The sequence below is a fragment of the Miscanthus floridulus genome, chromosome 2, assembly GCF_019320115.1.
Source record: "Miscanthus floridulus cultivar M001 chromosome 2, ASM1932011v1, whole genome shotgun sequence".
NCBI lineage: Eukaryota > Viridiplantae > Streptophyta > Magnoliopsida > Poales > Poaceae > Miscanthus > Miscanthus floridulus.
This window is the reverse complement of record NC_089581.1, coordinates 8,289,001-8,306,064: the sequence shown is the minus strand read 5'-3', so window position 1 is coordinate 8,306,064 and position 17,064 is coordinate 8,289,001. Positions and strand designations below refer to the sequence as shown.

The window sequence follows — 17,064 nt, the reverse complement described above, 5'->3', positions numbered from 1 at the left end:
GGGGTGTGTGTTCGCGGAACCTGGGTGCCCCGGGACGGATTGCCGTTTACCGCGCGGTTGTCCGAGCTGTGGATGGACATGCCGCCACCCGCCAGCCAGGGACCTGGTCAAACTTGGCAAGTATGTTGGGTTTCCTTTCCTGCGCGTTTCTTCGGCGCGTTTCGTCGGTTAGGCTGTCTCCAGACCTACTGCTTCAAATTTAAAATGGTAAGTACAGTCTTTAATAAAGTACATGTATAAAAGATTCATTGTAGATACTAGAGTGATATAAACTAAATTTGAATATCATCTCTTCCGAAGATTTATTTTTTAAAAAAAAGTTGTCATTTAAATCTTTTTATTGAAGAAGATAAAAATAAATATTAAACTTCTTGTCTGTAGGGCTATTCAGGGAATGAATGACTTATATTTTGGTATTTTGAGTCAGGGTCGCTGGAGACAGCGTGCTCGTGGGTCGGGGCGGCTCGGCTCACGCGGTTGGGTTGGGTCGTCGTGGACGTGGCGGAGAGGGCAGCGAGGGGACGTACGGGATCACACGGGGCGGGGCACGTGAGCTCGTGGCGATGGATCTTCTGATGCGGCGCCTGCCAGGTTTGGCTTGACCTGTGAGCGGGCGCCGGGCGAGACGACGTCACGACGAGATCTTTCGCGGTGCTTGACCCGCGTCCTGGAGACGGATCGGATGGGATGGATCTTCATCGGGTTCAGCGCGCGGCAGCGGCGACCGAGTACTCAAACAGTCACGCGGTGTTTCGACACGTAGGAGACTAGGAGGAGTCTTTTTTTTTTGTGGAAAGAGAGTGGGACTGTGGGAGGAGTCGAGCCGGCTCGTGAAGGAGTACGCGACAGCGAGAGCGTCGGTCGAGCGCATCGGCCGGCCGAGCTCGCCGCCGACGCCCGACTGCCCAAGAGAGGAAAGAATTAGCGACGAAGCATTGCGTGCTCAGCTTTGCAGACGTGTCGCGCAACGACAAAATCAAAGGCATTTGTATCTATAGACCGCTCGTTAATGTGACTTTGAGCTGCATACATACCCCGATGATTGATCAATAATGCTAGCCCACCGTCTTAAAGAAGATTACAAGAATTATAAAATACTAGTACACCGTAAAGCATGTTGTTTGTGTATCGGCAGCAGTCGCTCCTCCGAGCACGTCACTTGCTCCTGGTCCTGGCCAACACTCTCCGGGTAATCGCGTACGTACATTTTGGGTTCCGTGGACGTCATTTCCTTCCGGATTCAATCTGGCAGTTGCGCGCACGCTATGCTGCACTGCATGAGTGAAGTCTTGAAGATTCCCTCAGCTATATCTATCTATATTATATCTAGAGGCTAGATCAAGCACTGCACCCTAGTGCAACACCCAAGCCATAAAACCGGTGCCCCGGCAAAAATGATGCACGAAGTTGAAAGAAATTGGACTAGCCGGCTACGTTTGACATTTGCGGACGCGGCGTTTGGGAGCTGTCGCTATCCAGCATCTACCACGATAATCCAGATTGCGCTTTCTGTCCCTACGGGAGGTCACGCCTTCCTCGTAGTCGTAGGTTACGCTGAGGTGGCGAGCACAGACAAAGCGATCTGATGTGGCAAACACCATGCCCACAACCACAACGCAAGGAACGAACATGCGTGCAGTGCAGGTGCAGGTGAGGGCAGCACGTTCGGGCGGGCCAGGTGTGAAGCAAGGACGTTCCATCGTCAAGGAAACCACGTCACCTCTTCTCCATATATATATATATATATATATAACACGCAATCAGTCTGGAAAAGGAAAGGGACGGGACACAGTATAGGCAATCAGAATCCACCGATTTTTTATTGCAAAACTTCCATCATAAGTATATCAACAGCATCTTCAGACTTCAGTTACAGGATCGAGCATCCCAGCATGAATGCCCAGCCGGTCCCCGGTGTAGTAAGCGATTCTGTAGAAAGCTGAGTCGTCACTCGTATATACGACCGGCTGTAAGTATATTCTTTTGGATAAATATCAGTCATTGCCGTCCAGCACTCCAGCGGAACGGCGCGTACGCTTTTCCTTTCGTTTTGCCTTTTTCCTGCCTTTATGGTCGCGACCCAGGCAACGAAAACAGCGGCCATCCAAAGGATTAAATTCCTAGTTGGACTTGGCAGACTCTGCCTGAAAACTGTTGCCATCCAACATGTACAGAACCCTTTTTCTTTTTGCGAGAAACGTAACACTGTAATATGGTATAGGTTGGGCAAGAGACCAAACAAACGACCTTTTTCACATAATATAATGACCTGACGGCAAACACCATAACCGCACGGCCGCACAACACAAGAAACATGCAGACCTTCGCGCATAAACCAAACCATGCAGCTGAGCTGACGGCGCGTTTAAGCGAGGAAAAATCAATAAAACCCCGCCACCTCTTCAATACTACACGCAATCAGTCACGAAAAGAATGTGACACGTTATAAGCAAACATAATCCACTATAAGTCACCTCATTTCCTGCAAAGTTTTCCGTTAGAAGTACATCCACAGGAATTCAGTCGCAGGCAGCATCACGACCGGTGTATGCAATGATAAGATGATACATACGGCATGAATATCAGTCACTATATCCAGGGTACAGATGGACATGAAACTACAATAACATCACAATCAAACTTTTAGCCTCAAATTTTTTTTGTGGAGACTGGTCGTCCAAGTCACCGTGCTGCTCTCCCGCAGCAATCCCACAGTTCCGAACTCGACTATCCTTTGGTCTTGGTAACACCATGTTGCAAGAACTTGGAACGGTATTGCTCCACCAGCGACTTATCCACGCCTCCTTTCCTTGTCCTTTTCGTAGCCTTTCCTCTCTTTTGCTCTGCCTGGCTGTCTTTTCTGTTTTTCCTTTTCTTTGGAGCAGCTGCCTGATCACGCTCACTAGACACAACTTGCTGCATCAAACGAAACAGGTAACAATTTAACATCAATTCACTGCAGTAAAACTGGAGAAATTATTAAGAAGTATCATCAGGTACCAATACAAAAAACCTACATTCCGAGCAGTGTTTGGGGTTGCATCTGTTAGACCTTGGTCCGGCAAAACAGTCCCCACATTCGACTTCCTTGCTCTCTTTGCAGGTCTCGCGCTTCGATCTCCAGGAACTAGAGGATCCTTGGCCGGACCTTCAACAGAATCAGATGGTTTAGATGGTCTATTGTGTGATTTCCGCTTGTTTCCTTTTCTGGAAGTCCTGCTGTTATCTGCATTATGGCCTTCACTTGCAGGTTGATCCCCTGAAGGGGTTTCCTGAACTTCTGCAGTTTCTGCTGCTGACTTGCGATGCCATTCCATTCGAATCTTTTGAAGCCTCACCTTTTCAACATCCTCAAGTGCGAACTCTACAACTGGACGACGTTCTGAACCAAAAGTTTCTGCAAAGAGCGAAAACAAAAATAAATCATATAACTGGGACTGGGTCTGTTCACGACCATGTCGGAGATGGCCTCAAGCAAGTTTGTTCATAGAACAGACCAAGGTAGAAAGAGTATGACAAGACAGACGCAGTGATGTAGTGTAAAAACATTGAAATGTGGCACTAATGTGTAGTATACTGAATATACCACTTAAGAACCGTGGCAATAAAAGATTACTCAGCAGGCAAATCAATTCACTGAAAGAGACCAAAAGTTGCAACAGGGCACAGAACATTTGGCACAGTATGACTGCAGAAACTATTCAGGAGTGGAGCATACCTGGGTTGTTGTTTAGAACCCTTAGAGCAACAAGAGCGTGTTCATGCTCTTGAAAATCAACAAAGGCTACACCACGTGAATGCTTCTGTATGCCTTTCTTTTCATTCTTCAGGATATTCACCTGTTCAACAAATTTATCGCCATAGGCATTACGAAACACACAAAACAAACGGCATAGAAGAAATTAAATAGAAGGGACTCCATGAAACCTTCCGGATGACAGGATTTTGTTTGGTAGCACGAGAAATGACTGCTTCTCTGCAAAGCTTCTTTACATCATTAATGGTCATAGTCTTAGGCAAATTGTAGATGATAAGCCTTGTTCTCGACACGTGAAATTTTGGAGACTGAAGCATCTCCGCTTTCCTTCTAGCTAACCTAAAACAGACAAATAAAGAAGATAATGTCATATCATCAATGTAAATATATGATCAAATGATGATGCGAATATTATCAGAAAATAAATCTTATCATCGACATAATATGTAGCCCAAACCATGTCAGCAGCAGTAGTTGCAAATATAACAGTTTTGATGTAGGAGTATGTAACAAATAGAAATGCAGTTGCCTTTCAAGCATGAACATAGCATTCATCGATCTGAAAATCATTCATTTGAAATGATAAAAGCATATTGGTGGATGGTCTGGGCACCAATTATGTTAATTTGCATAAAATCACAGTCTTTTGTTCTAAAATTAAAATAAAAGAACAGGAGTCTTTTGTCTAAAAGTAAAATAGAAAGAATAGGTATGGAACACATCATAAACATAGTACCAACACTGATACTAGCTAGAGTATGAAATGATGAAAAATGCCATCAACTCTTACCAATTACGTTTATTCATGTCAGCATCTGACACACCTTCTGCAGCTGGTGTTCCAGCAAGTATTTCACCCTCCTGCTTCAAGACCAAACTTTAAGGAACATAATAATGGAAGGCTTACTACAGTTCACGTGCAAAAACAAGTGCCAGAGAATTTGCCTTAGCCAAGTATAGGTTTCGTCGATCCTCGACCTCAGTCTTTGCCTTCTCAAGTGCCTTTTTGTGAGCTGACTCCTTGTCCATCGCTTTCATGACATTAAGTGGCCTGCTCTTTAAAGAAATTCCTAGGCCAGGAGCAACATTGGCGGCAGAAACTGCTGCATCAGCTGCCTCTGTTGTAGAAAACTTCATGAAACCAGTACCTCTAGGTCTCCTGCATAGACAGTACAAAACTGTTGGCATCAACGAGAATGCCACGTAAACTTTCACTGGTCACTACAACTTAGGAAAAAGATGTATGAAAGTGAAACAAGATGAGCAAACATACTTAGTAAGTTTATGAAGAACCGGGAAGAAAGATTCAACCTTCCCAAAGACTGAGAAGCGTGCTGTTACCTCCTCATTACTTATATCAAAAGGAAGGTTGCTAATGAATATAGTCCTATCCAGGCCAGTATCATTTTTCTTGGGTTTGGAAGCAGGGTTACTGATTTCTGCATCTGTTACACGCTTCGACTTAGCCAACTTGCCAGCTACAGGTGAATCAGATTTCTCCTTTTCTGATGCAACATCTTCTGTTTCAGTGTCGGTATCAATGTCCGAACCTTCAATGCCAGATGGTTCAGACTTCTCTGATGACTTGATCAAATTCTCAAGAACTTTTCTAGAAATATCTGCTTCAGTTTTGAAATCATCCTCAGATGGACGATTAGAAATCTCCTGATCAAGTTCAGAGCTAGCTTCTCCAACAAGATTATCGTCAGAGGTGTCATCATCACTGACATTGTCAGGTATATTCTCAGGCTCTTGAAACACAATATATTCATGAGATACAGCCCCAAAATTAACTAAGAAAAAATGCAGAGCAAACATAGCAATTGAGATGACACAAAAGATCCTATACCGAACATTTGTTTAGACAATCAGGAATAAAACTACATAATTTTTAAATTAACAGAAGATAACCCTATTCCCTGAGAAACCACGCCAAGTATCAAATAGCCAACATGATATCAGTCAAATATCTAAGGCTAATAGCTATTTACAGTATCATTCACGTAATATAAATCTTGCATTAGCTATGTAAGAACTCTTAATTTGTGTAATGGATAAATGAATGACTTAAGGAAAGATAGCTGATAAAGGAAACTTTATATTTACCATTATCCTTAGCATCAACTTTTGCAGCAACAGTGTACACTTTTTTGGGAACAGCCCAATCAACAGCCACTGGTCTCTTTGCAACAACTTTTCCATTAATATTTTTTATAGCCTGATTCAGAAAAACAAATCATGGTCCATTAGGAATTTAAATGGATGTGTACTCCAACTGAATACAGTACTGACCATACATTTTCTGCATCTTGCTTCCGCGTGAAAGATACAAAAGCAAAGCCTTTTGACATCCTGTTAAAGAGTAGATGTAATCAAGCTATAATATCTTGCAAGTTTTATTAATCCACTTAGGGAACAAAGGATTCAATGGAACAGTAACATACCCCTCATCAGACTTATATGGAATTGACACATCCCAGACAAACCCTGCTGAACGAAACATATCCATGATCTCCTTCTCTGTAATCTGCAAGTGACATGCACACAATTGGCTTATGTCATACGCCCAATGGAGGCCTCCCAACCTAGAGCTAACGGGCCGAGAGGGGCCCAAGGAGGGGCACCAGGCGCCTCCACCAGCGCGCCCTAGGGGCCGCGCGCGCCCAGGAGGGAGAACGCCGCCGCTCCCATCGTCGTTATCCAAGTTACCATGTCGAGTCTATTAGAGTTTGGATAGAGTTTGGTTAGTTATGGAATTGGAGTTTGTTAGTATGGAAGGGAGAATCCAATCCTATAAGGATCTCCCGTAGGTTGCTTAGAGTCCAAGTCCTATAGGGACTATAAGTACGAGGGGGATGTAATCAATCAAACTAAGCAATAGACGAGCGATTGCTCCTTCCCTATCTCTCTCCCTCTCTCCCTGCACCTGCCGCTCTCTCTCTCAGCACCGCCTCTCCTTCCCACGCTGCCAACCCTAGCCGCCGCCCCTCTGCCCTAGCGCTGCCAGCCCCCTCCCCCATCACGCCTCTTACACCTGGTATCTCGGAGACCGGTTCGATCCCACGCCGCTGCCATGGGTGCCAACAATGGTGACTTCAAAGCTAGCTTCGACAAGCTCGTCGCAGACCTCCACCAGCAGTTCGACGACATCAAGAACAAGTTCACCTCCATCAACAATCGTCTAACGACGATCGAGCAACGCGACGGCCCGGCAGAGGCTGCTGCGGCTGCTGCTCGCGCCGAACGCGAGCGCAAAGCGCTTGCCACCAAGCTCGAGGTCGACAACAAGAAAGCCATGGAGGATGCAGGACGCGCCTTCCTCAAGCAGCAAAAGGAGGCATCTCCATCATCTACAATCCCCGAGATTGCGGATGATCTGGAGAGCAAGCTCTTCACCGACTCGACGGAGGCCCCCAAGATCAATCTACCTCCGCCGTTTCTATACCGGGACACTGCCAGGCTCCTTCCCCGTCCTCACGCCACGCCTCCACAAGCTCAACTTCCCCATGTACGACGACAAGATCCATTGCCATGGATCAACCGCTGCGAGCAGTTCTTCAGAGGCCAAAAGACTCCGAACACAGAGCAAGTCTGGTATACATCTTATCATTTGACAGGAGGCACACAGCAGTGGTACATGCGCCTGACGCAAGACAAGACGGCGACAGACAGGGCATACTTCGCTCGGTGCATCAACGAGCGCTTTGCCCCCCTACACAGCGGAACCCCCTCGGCGAGCTCGCCTCTCTCCGCAAGACAGGCACCGTCGACGACTACACCGAGCGCTTCCTGGAGCATGTGGCTCGTGCCGGGCCCCTCGACGAACAACAAGAAGTGAACATCTACACCGCCGACCTCCTCAAACCTTTGAAGACCGACGTCGAGCTCCAGAACCCCACCGACATGGAGATGGCCATGTCCTTGGCTCGGGCGTACGAACGACGCCTCGCCGTGGTCACCGACTCCAGCAAGGCGCCACTCACCAAGCCGGCGCCGTGGGTGTTACCCCTGAAGGCGCCCCCCTCGACACCGACTTCGACGACTACACCAACGGCATCTCCAACAGCCCCCCTCACCCGTTCAAGCATCTCACCGCCGAGGAGATGGCGGAACGCCGACGTTCTGGGCTCTGCTTCAACTACGACGAACCCTTCTCACGCGGCCACAAGTGCAAGCATCTGTTCGACATCACGGCCATCAACGACTACAACAACATCGACGATGACGCTGACGTCGACAACAGCCTTCTCATGATGATTGGGACTGGTCAGTTCCCGGTCTAGGGACGGTCGCCCATGTACCTGGCGGGGGTCGTGTCGGGCACAGGCGTCCACATCCTCGTCGACACGGGTGCTACGCACAACATCATCGACGTCAACGTAGCCCACCTCATCGGTCTACAAGAGCAGCGCATCAACACCGCCATACTCATTGGAAGCGGGAACGAGGTTCCCTGTCGCCTTCAATGTACCTCTCCGCATCGATGCCTACCTCCTCGACATTGGCAACGACGTCGACATCATCCTCGGCACGCCTTGGTTGGCCAGCCTTGGCCGACCGACTTGGGACTTCACCACCATGCAGGTCCAGTACGTCCGCAACGGGCGCCTGTTCACCTTCACCACCGTGCAGCGCCGACATACTCCAGCTACTGTTCTCGCTCTACCGGCACCTCCACCGATCAAGCGGGCGACACGAACAGCGACGCTACCTCCACCCCGCAACATCTTGAGCAGGGCCAGCCGAGCGCGCCATCCGAACGCCCTCGACTACATCGACCCGACCAACATCATCTTCGACCACACGCGCCAAGCTACGCTTCAGCAACGGGAGCTACGTACCATCGCCATGGCCATATCCAATGGCGTGGCCGCACAGGCTTGGTCACTTGATCAAGGCCTCATCTTCTTTGACGGTCGGCTCTACCTCCCAGCGGCATCATCGCTCCTACCTAACCTTTTGCAGGTTCTACGCCGAGGTGGTTCGGCCAACATGGAACTCCTAGCCTTCGGCGCCCACCCACCACCGACGAGGGGCCAACACAATGGAGTGCCAACAAGTGTCCTACTTGGACGCCCGTGGCTGCAAGGGCGCCCCATCACGTCAGCAACGGTGGTCTTCCTCGACAACCTGAGCCGTCAACTCATTCACGTCGACAGCGTCCACATCGCTCTCCGACCCGACTCCACCGTCCGCCGTCTTTCGCCAAGCGAGTTCGACTTGGGCTCATTCATGTTCGGCACCATGCTTGACTTGACGACGTCGCCGACAACACGATCAAGCGCCACGGTATGGTGCCGCATCCCTGCCTACCTCGCCCCCGACGCCGACAACCGCATCCACGACTTCATTGCTCCACCAAGAGAGATGGCGCACTTCATATTCGGGGCAGCCATAGTGCGACCTCTACTTGTTGCGGCTCGCCAGACGACAGGAGCTGGGACGAACACTGGCGCGCACCTCTACTTCTTCCACGGCTACATCGGCAATCTCCTTTAATGCTTCTAGTTTTCGCCAACACGCACACGGGAGAACATCATCGTCGTCGACCACATCTTCGGACGCATGCATGGCCGCATCGAGGTCATTCTTCCCGACGAAGCTTTTCCACCAGCTGGCGTCGACGACTGGACCCTACTTCGACACAAGGACGCGCCGAGTGGAGAAGGGGGGTGTCATACGCCTAATGGAGGCCTCCCAACCTAGAGCTAACGGGCTGAGAGGGCCCAAGGAGGGGCACCAAGCGCCTCCACCAGCGCGCCCTAGGGGCCACGCGCGCCCAGGAGGGAGGACGCCGCCGCTCCCGTCGATCCCGCCGTCGTTATCCAAGTTACCATGTCGAGTCTATTAGAGTTTGGATAGAGTTTGGTTAGTTATGGAATTGGAGTTTGTTAGAATGGAAGGGAGAATCCAATCCTATAAGGATCTCCCGTAGGTTGCTTAGAGTCCAAGTCCTATAGGGACTATAAGTACGAGGGGGATGTAATCAATCAAACCAAGCAATAGACGAGCGATTGCTCCTTCCCTATCTCTCTCCCTCTCTCCATGCGTCTGCCGCTCTCTCTCTCTCAGCGCCGCCTCTCCTTCCCACGCCGCCAACCCTAGCCGCCGCCCCTCTGCCCTAGCGCCGCCAGCCCCCTCCCCCATCACGCCTCTTACAGCTTATCTGAGCTAGAGAAAGAAAAAAAGAAGACTTGGAACAGTGAACTCTTAACCAAGCACCTTAAATGGAAGGTTCCTGACAATTGCTCTCCATTTTCTGATCTTTGAACCCTAAATAGAAAGAAAACAAGTTTCAAGCACTTGCAACCAAATCAGTAAAGGATAGTGGTGATTCTACAAATGGCCAACCATCTCATGAGCAAAAGAAAAAAAGAAACAGAAATCAATAAACAATTAGAACTTTCTGTTAATCTTATGCCAATTCCTAGTTTCCTACTAGCATGGTTGCAAGTAGTCAGTAGCCACTGAATTGATTATGGAAGCATCTTCCTAATTTGAAGAGAGGCAAAGAATACTTTTATCTTTTAGTCCATTAACACTTGATGACTTTAGGAGATTAGGGTATTACCACATCCTATGGAAGTATCATTATCAACTATTCAAAAGAAACTCCAATAATCAAACCTCATGCATGCACTAAGTAACATAAAACAATAACTATCTCTTTAGCTCTAACCGGTTACACTATACTACACTAAGCAACATAAAGAGCTGGTACTTAAATGACTCTGACATGCAAATTTTAGCTATCTAACTTATTTAAAACCTATATTCTGGAAACCTAAAATATATGACTGTATGAGGTTTTGACAAGATGTCTGAGGCATAGACAAAATTTGGGATCTGAACCCATTTTTCGTTACAGAAATTATAATTTTTATTTAATAACACACTTTAGGCCTTGTTTGGGTGCATGTGTATTCACTCCAATCCACATGTGTTGGAGTGGAATAGAATGGAACTTAGTTTAATTCCACTTCAACACATGTGGATTGAGATGAATACATGCGCATCCAAACAAGGCCTTAGTACTAAGGAGCAAGTGTTAAGACAGCATTTAACAAATACAAATAAACTCAGAAACACATACAATTAATAATTGCAGGAACAGAAGATGCTTAAACAAAATTAGGGATAAAACAAGCAAACTAGAAGCAGAAATAAGGTGAATGAATCATCAAACATATGCAGATAAAAACAATGGAAAGCCATAGCCATTAAGTTACCTCTCCGCCAAGTTGACGAGCCCAAACAATAGCTCCCTTGACTTCCTTACGATGCAGTTGGACAACAGAATCCCAAGCTGATTTGACACTTGCAAAGAGTACAGCTGCCGTATCGGATGTGCATCCATCTCGAGCAAGTCCTGCAGGGGATGGCAGTAATAATTTGAAGTTAGAGGTGTTACCATGTTAATCATATGGTAATTGAAGTAAAGGAGAATAGGTGAATAACAGTATATGCTTGTTGAAACGACAAGGAAGTAAACAAAATGAGACATGTCATGTATAGTGCAAGAGTTCTTCAACTTTTCCTATTGAAGCATAAAGCAACAGATGTACTCTTCATGAATCATGAGACATATACACTGCATCCTAATTTGGCAAAGACAAAAGAGTCTACGAAGAAGAAACAAGGAAACCGTTAAGAAATTCCTGCAAGAAATTATCCCAAGTGATAAATGAGCAGAAATTCATTATGCATTTTTTACAGGGATAACCAGCATGAGGCCAGAAACTGGAATCTCGAGATTGAAAACTGACACCGCTGAAGACATCATGTTTTTGCATCGTCCATACTCCATACACTAGGAATTTACAGGGACCAAATTTAAACTGTACTCACATGCATATAACAATTACAAAGGCCTTGGGTCAAAACAGGCATGATGCCATAGACAGATTATAACCATAAGTAGTGGGTCAAAAGAGCCCCTTGAAAATTGCAAATTTGGTACATGATGAAAAAGTAACTCAAAACACAAGCAGTACCATCACAGCTCAAAGATAACCCTGTAAACATGTACAAGCCTAAGATAAACACTTTGACGTTGCCAGGTTATCAGCATCATCACTCAAAAGACTAATAATGGTAATTATCACTGCGCTAAATTACTGCTGCAGAATTAACTCAAAGAACTTACACCAGGAAATTAAGCAACATAAAAGCACAGTTTACATGAAATTAGAATCCAAAGTATGTGAATATGAAAATAGCATACCATGGAAATCCATTCCCTCTTTGGGAAGTGGATAGTTTACAGATACAACTGAACCAATCTCTCGAGCTTGACGGAAAACCTCGCTTGCCATGGCGGAGTCTCGCAAGCCACCAAAAATCACCGTCTTTGCAACCCTTTATAATATAAGGATATCAGAATTGCCAATCAACCCAAAGGGGAAAAAAAGGTAATATAGATGTTAAATGCTACCAAAACCTCCATGTATAGTTATAATTAACTGTTTGCAGCTTATCGACAAAAAGGTACAGATGAAATAAAGTAATTAGATGGGAACCAAGAATGAGCCTCTGATAATGGGGGCAAATTTGACCCATAAAACATATGACAAGTTAGATTTAGGTGATGACTTCTGAAGTAAAATATTGCAGTACACACCTTTGCTTTTCAGAACTTTTCACTTTTTCGGGGTTGCCAATGGGAGCTTCCTTTGATACCATAGTATCCTTTGACAACAAATGTGGTTGCTCTGGTTCTACATGACATTTGCATCAGTATTGGAAAATACTAAAGCATCAGTATTGGAAAATACTAACCATGGCATAAACATAAAACAAAACAAAAAAAGGTAATTTCCATTACAACCTGGATCTGTTTTATGAGATTTCCCCTTATGCTTTTCAGCAGGAGCAGTCTCATCTGCTTCATCTTTTGCATCAGAGTCTTTCACTTGCACTGCTCACAAGCAAATAAAACACGAGGCCATCAGATCCACAATCTACTGAGCTTCAGCAGCAACAAACTGTTAGGAGAGGAGCCTTACTATTCTCCTTCTTTTGCAAACGTTCCTTCAGTGGAGCACGATTCATTGCTAGCTTAACTCTGATTTTCCTACCAGCAACAGGAAATCCATTCTTTTGTTGAATGGCTCGATCAGCATCTTGAACAGTTGCACTGGCATATACGGGAACACATTACATTAACCAAATCATCACTTAACAGTGTCAATGAAAACTTTATGCCCAGATTATTAGCAGAAGCACACTTATACATGAACGATCGTAATAAACACTGGGACAGGTACCATTATGATTAGTTTATATCATTTGATCATTCTGGTCTAGCCTCTACTCTCTAGTGAATATTAAGTTAAGTTATGGTCTACGGTCAGCAAATTTGCTAACAATAAAACCCTTCTAAGTTCTGGTATACGGAGCAGTATAGTCTATGTACAGTAACCACAGGATGTGCAGGTTCATGAGCCACTTGAGACATTGACATAGACGAATTTATGGTTAACATTCAGAAACAGTCGGCTCAGTGGAGCTTCACATCATTCGCTCAAAACTGCACTCCGATAAAAGCATGAAGTAATCCCATAATACCAACATAGGTGATTCCTGAGAGAACTTACAGTTGCACGAACCCAAAGCCTCGACTCTTCTCCGATCCTGCGGTAAAGCAACCACAAATGTAGAATTAGCCAATGAAACCACTCCCGAATAAACAGCAACCGGATTCCTACAGCTCACCTTTCTCCGCGACCATAAAGCAGCGCCGCACTGGACCGACCTCGCTAAACACCGCCTCAAGCTGCACAACAACAAAACGCGCGCTTGATTCTGAGCTACGACCGCGGAGCGAGGTAGCAATTGAGCACTCGGCAGCTCGTGCTTACATCGGAGGACTTGAAGGTGTAGGGGAGGTTGGAGACGAACACAGTGGAGGGGCTGTGTCCTCCGACAGCACCGCCGGTGGCCGCGTCGCCTTCCGCGGCGGGTTCTCCGTCGCCGCCGCCGCGCTGCTTCCGCTTGCCCATCGCCGGCGTCGTGGGGGAAACCGTGTTGCGATGAGACGGGAGGAACTGTGGGGACTGTTGGGCTAGGGTTTTTAGTTGAGAATAGGAGGGACGCTGTCATTTAAAACTAGTGGATTTTTTTATATAAATTTCGACCAAATCTATATAAAAAAAAAACTAGATCTAGACAACCCTCGAGTATTCCGTCTTAAGAAGAAGATCTTCTCACGTAGATCGATAAAACCTCCAAATCCTCGTCCCACCCTTACACAGCAACATCATAGCTCCATGAAATGAGTTGGACGCAGACATGTGCTTTTGATGAGGGGCAGACGAGGGAGTTTTTTTTCCTGGTCGCTACGGGCAAAGCCACAAATAAAGAGTGAGTCCCTTAGGGCTCGAACTCTGACCACCTCAGGGGAGGTACTGAGCCTGCACTAACCACTCGGTCCGACCAAATCTATAAAGAAAATTGCTAACATTTGTGACACCAAATAGATATACTATATGTTGCATAATGAATCTAATAATACTTATTTTGTAATATAAACATTAATATTGTTGTGTATAAATTTGATCAAACTTCAGATAGTTTGACTTAGAACAAAAACAAAAACATCATGTTTTTTTACACAAACGGAGTATTTCTTACATGAATAATGATAACTAAACATTATTCTCGTCCTTTCCAAAATGGTAAACGTATTTTATATAAGAAAAAAAAAACAAAAGCTAACGAATCTTGGCCAACAAATAGACAAATTATATAAAATTTAGGATACAAAACTTAAAACAAAAGATTTTTATTTAAAGCGTCTCTAAGTTGATATTGATTGTTTAGAAAAAATACATCAAAATCTATTTTGTAAGGCTTTTTCCTTACCAAAGTATGCTCATCGTTTTATATTCATATCAAGAGTAATTATATCATCCGTGCAAAAAGCAATTGTGCAGCGTGGAACCGTCCATATGAAACTAATGGTCACTATTAATGATTTTTAAGAACATTTCATTTTCAATTTTTTATTAGATGTACACCATGTATGATTCATGTAAATAATGGCCACATTATAGTCATAAATGCTTAGAAAAAATATGCTACCCCTTCATTTTAAATTATAGGATGTTTTAGGATTTCTAGATACATAGCAAGATGTGCACTATATATATAGTAAAAACACGTGGCAGAACCGTTCGAAATAACACGTTTACAGAGGTGCTCGTCTTTCACTAGACATTAAGCGCCCCAAAAGCAAGCTACCACAGGCGGTATCCATCAGGCACACCCCAAAAGAGAACCCACAAGATCCATATTTTTTCTAAGGATCCAATAATGAGAATGAGTTACAATACTTATCCATTTCATACATCAGAGTTTCTTAAAAGTATATTATTACAATACCAAATGTTATAGTGCGGAATGATAAACAGCGAAATTTAAAATAAACATCTAGCGATAAGAACGAGGATCCGTCTGAGCCCACCAGAAGAATCCTCCACACAACGGTACTTCTCAAGCATCACCTGCAACAGGGGTAAATAAACCTTAAGTACATAATGTACTCACAAGACTTATCCGACTAGTGAGAATAATTTTTCGACTCCAAAAAATATGAGAAGCTTTATGGTTTGCTGGTTTTATTTCAGCAGAAAGCAATACTAATAGTGAGTCCTTATTTATGTTATTATTATCAGCCGTATTAAGTTATTATCTATCTAGTCTATATAAGCACGTGTTCTACTTTTAAGCAAGAGTTGAGCAATCGGTTCTATTTCATCATCTTTTATCTTTCAGTTCTTACTATGGTGCTAGACCAAAAAAACAAGCCGTACCGGATCGCCCGGCGATTCGCGAATCGATGCCCCCAGCTGGGTACCCCAAAAACATATGCCTCGCTTGTACCCCAGGCACAAACAGGACTAACACATCATCCTTTTGTCCTTGGTGTCTAGGTCCCCATTCAAACTTGGAATCCAAGCCTCCACTCCTAAGTCCTGGATTCAGTGTGGTGCAAGGACTTCCACCACCCCACCTCTAATCAGTCGGTCCGAAAAGAGTCAGATCCACGACAAGATAGCAATGAGTCTTTCCTGCGCTCATACATAAGTATGCGCTCGTGATAATAGATCTGTGACTTGCCTCGAGACTTATACAACGACCGATCCTTAATTGATACAGACAGGAAAAAAGTGTAACCGAGCTATACCCTGTTGGCCACAGGACTAAACCCCATACACATACCAGTACCCAAACTATATCCCTGCCCGGTCACCATTTTTCTTTCCACCATTATATCACGAGTGATCATATTTATCACCTATTTACGAGTAACGATAGGTTACTCACACTACCGATATTCTGAGCATAGTAGCTACTCGATCTATACTAGTAAGACTCATAGATAGATATATTTATGCATGTAATTTTCATAAAATGCCTGTAACTTAAATGCACATCATATATATATATATATATATTTAGTGATTCATAAAAATAGAGGTTATGCACCGGAGCTTGCCTTGGGCAGACGATGGGTCAGTAAGGTCAGCACCAAATGGCTCTGGGGCTCCCTCCTGCACGAGGATCTTCTCCTCGTACTCCTTAATAACTTCGTCGTACTCCTATTTGTCGACGCGCATGAATTCTACCAACTCGTGATCTACATGCATGAAATAATGATACAATACTTAGTAATCTAACAACAACAACTCTTAAAATAAATTACCTCTATCTAACTTCTATGCTAGTGCTACCGACCATGGTACTAAGTTATCTATTGCTACCAATAACAAGTATGAAGTATGACATTCATTATTATAGCAACTACCGATATTCTTACTCCTAATGCTGATTTACACTATATATGATAAAGCAAGGATAATAGCTACTCTACTTATCAACCTACTCTAGGGCTACAAAATTTACAGCGAGTACATAATAATCTAGTGAGCCTACTATAAAATTTTTATAGCTATAGCTATCATCAAATTACCAAAAAATTCTAAAATTATTAAGCTACATAATACTAAGCTCTCTAGTTTGAATTTATGACCCCACCATTGTCATAGCTAACTGTAATCTAACTGTACTAATAAGTAGATGGTATTTTTGCAAACCTTACAAAATTGGTCTCACTATTTTTAAACAACTACACAATTTACTATAATTTATCAAAATTTCAGCTAGAAATTATATTGAATAAACGTTGGTAATTCACTGGAGAATTGAAAAACGATTTCACCGTGCGGCCCACGAACGACGGCTCGGCCCACCTCGGCTTCCCGCCCACATGCATGCGCAGCAACCAGCGTGGCCCACTCAGCGGC

At 44.7% G+C, this 17,064-nt stretch overlaps 1 protein-coding gene across 2 annotated transcripts; it reads right to left on the bottom strand.

Moving 5' to 3' along the window:
• Window positions 1–2,518: 2,518 nt before the first annotated feature.
• Window positions 2,519–13,829, bottom strand: LOC136516313 (uncharacterized). Of its 2 annotated transcripts, none has more exons than XM_066509676.1 (19): window positions 13,618–13,829; window positions 13,472–13,532; window positions 13,354–13,390; window positions 12,763–12,893; window positions 12,585–12,674; window positions 12,378–12,474; window positions 11,982–12,115; window positions 10,987–11,126; window positions 9,980–10,030; window positions 6,202–6,284; window positions 6,055–6,109; window positions 5,864–5,975; window positions 5,031–5,550; window positions 4,703–4,916; window positions 4,548–4,618; window positions 3,928–4,096; window positions 3,719–3,839; window positions 3,018–3,397; window positions 2,519–2,916 (listed from the first exon to the last, which is right to left on the bottom strand). In XM_066509676.1, the coding sequence occupies exons 1-19, from the start codon at window positions 13,756–13,758 to the stop codon at window positions 2,728–2,730; spliced, it is 2,796 nt and encodes a 931-aa protein (XP_066365773.1). In that variant the 5' UTR covers window positions 13,759–13,829; the 3' UTR covers window positions 2,519–2,727. The 2 variants fall into 2 exon arrangements, with proteins under 2 accessions (XP_066365773.1, XP_066365781.1); XM_066509684.1 differs by having other exon boundaries at window positions 5,031–5,508.
• Window positions 13,830–17,064: the final 3,235 nt, after the last annotated feature.